Consider the following 1,038-nt stretch of genomic DNA (forward strand, 5'->3'; position numbering starts at 1 on the left):
AGGTCGCGGTGGAGGAGTTCCCGCAGGTGCCGGGAGATGATTTGGTGACACATGTTCCCGGCGTTGCGGCACAGGTCGTAGTGCGGAGGTAGACACGGCACCAGTACTGCCGAGACAGCCAGAAGCTCCTCCACCGTCCGGCACTGAACCTCCTTCAGGTGTCTGCCGAGGTCGGTGGGATGGAGTTCCTGGGACTCCACGGCGGGGGTCATCAGTCTCTGGCAGACGCCCGTCTCCACGGCCCGGAAGAACTTCTCCCGCCACCGCTTGGGCCGCCCAGGAGGTCTCCACAAGAGCTGCGGAGGACCCCGGGACTCCTCCACATCCAGAACTTCCTCTCGCTCAATGATCCGGATGGCAGAGACCAGGACTGAGGGGTCGCGGCGCGCCACAGCCAGAGCCGAGTGAGCCAATGAGAAAAGAGTATGACCCAATTCCTGGCTCAGGTCCTGAACAGCAGCAAAGAACTCTCTGACCAGATCCAAAGCTTCTCTGTGGTTCTGGTCGTCCCTCCCGGTGCTGAGCCAAGGCCCGGCCTTCTGCAGCCGATACAGCACGTCATCGCGCAGGCTTTCCAGGTGCCGGAGGTGGACGTGGGCCTCCAATAGAACCTGCTTCTCAATGAGTTCCCTGGTCTGACGGATCAGCGCCGGTACTGGGAACAGAAGAAGAATCATCATTCACGTCCCTATAACGAGGCAACCGATGGGGAATCGCGCCGCGGCTGCCGTTACCTGCGTAGACATGCGGCAAGCTGCGGATGACCACGGACAGCTGGACGTGCTCCATCACCAGGTGCTGAATGGCCTGCAGGTGACTGAGGGGCCCCTCACTGGCCCTCCACATCTCCTGGACCTCCCCCATCGCCTCCTGGACCCCATGGACCTCGGCGTGCGCCACTCGCAGCTGAGAGAGCCCGAGATCCACGCCCTCCAAATACGACTGAAGGGCCGACTGCAAACACAGAGGACGACATGTCAGGGGCCACAACCGGGGCGAGGGGAGGACGGAGGTCAGATAGAAGACTGAAGGGGAGGA

General features: G+C 62.1%; 1 protein-coding gene across 1 annotated transcript in view; it reads right to left on the bottom strand.

Annotated features, from left to right (window-relative positions):
* Positions 1–954, bottom strand: part of LOC108804014 (exocyst complex component 3-like) — a gene marked incomplete at both ends in the record, with an annotated part of 7,978 nt that extends 7,024 nt beyond the window's left edge. The window contains 2 exons of the mRNA XM_018575783.1: positions 1–655; positions 735–954. Coding sequence (XP_018431285.1) covers positions 1–655; positions 735–954 — 875 coding nt within the window. The remainder of the gene's footprint in view (positions 656–734) is intronic.
* Between the last annotated feature and the right edge of the window lie 84 nt (positions 955–1,038).

Source organism: Nanorana parkeri, unplaced genomic scaffold (assembly GCF_000935625.1).
Source record: "Nanorana parkeri isolate BGI_ZX_2015 unplaced genomic scaffold, ASM93562v1 scaffold4752, whole genome shotgun sequence".
NCBI lineage: Eukaryota > Metazoa > Chordata > Amphibia > Anura > Dicroglossidae > Nanorana > Nanorana parkeri.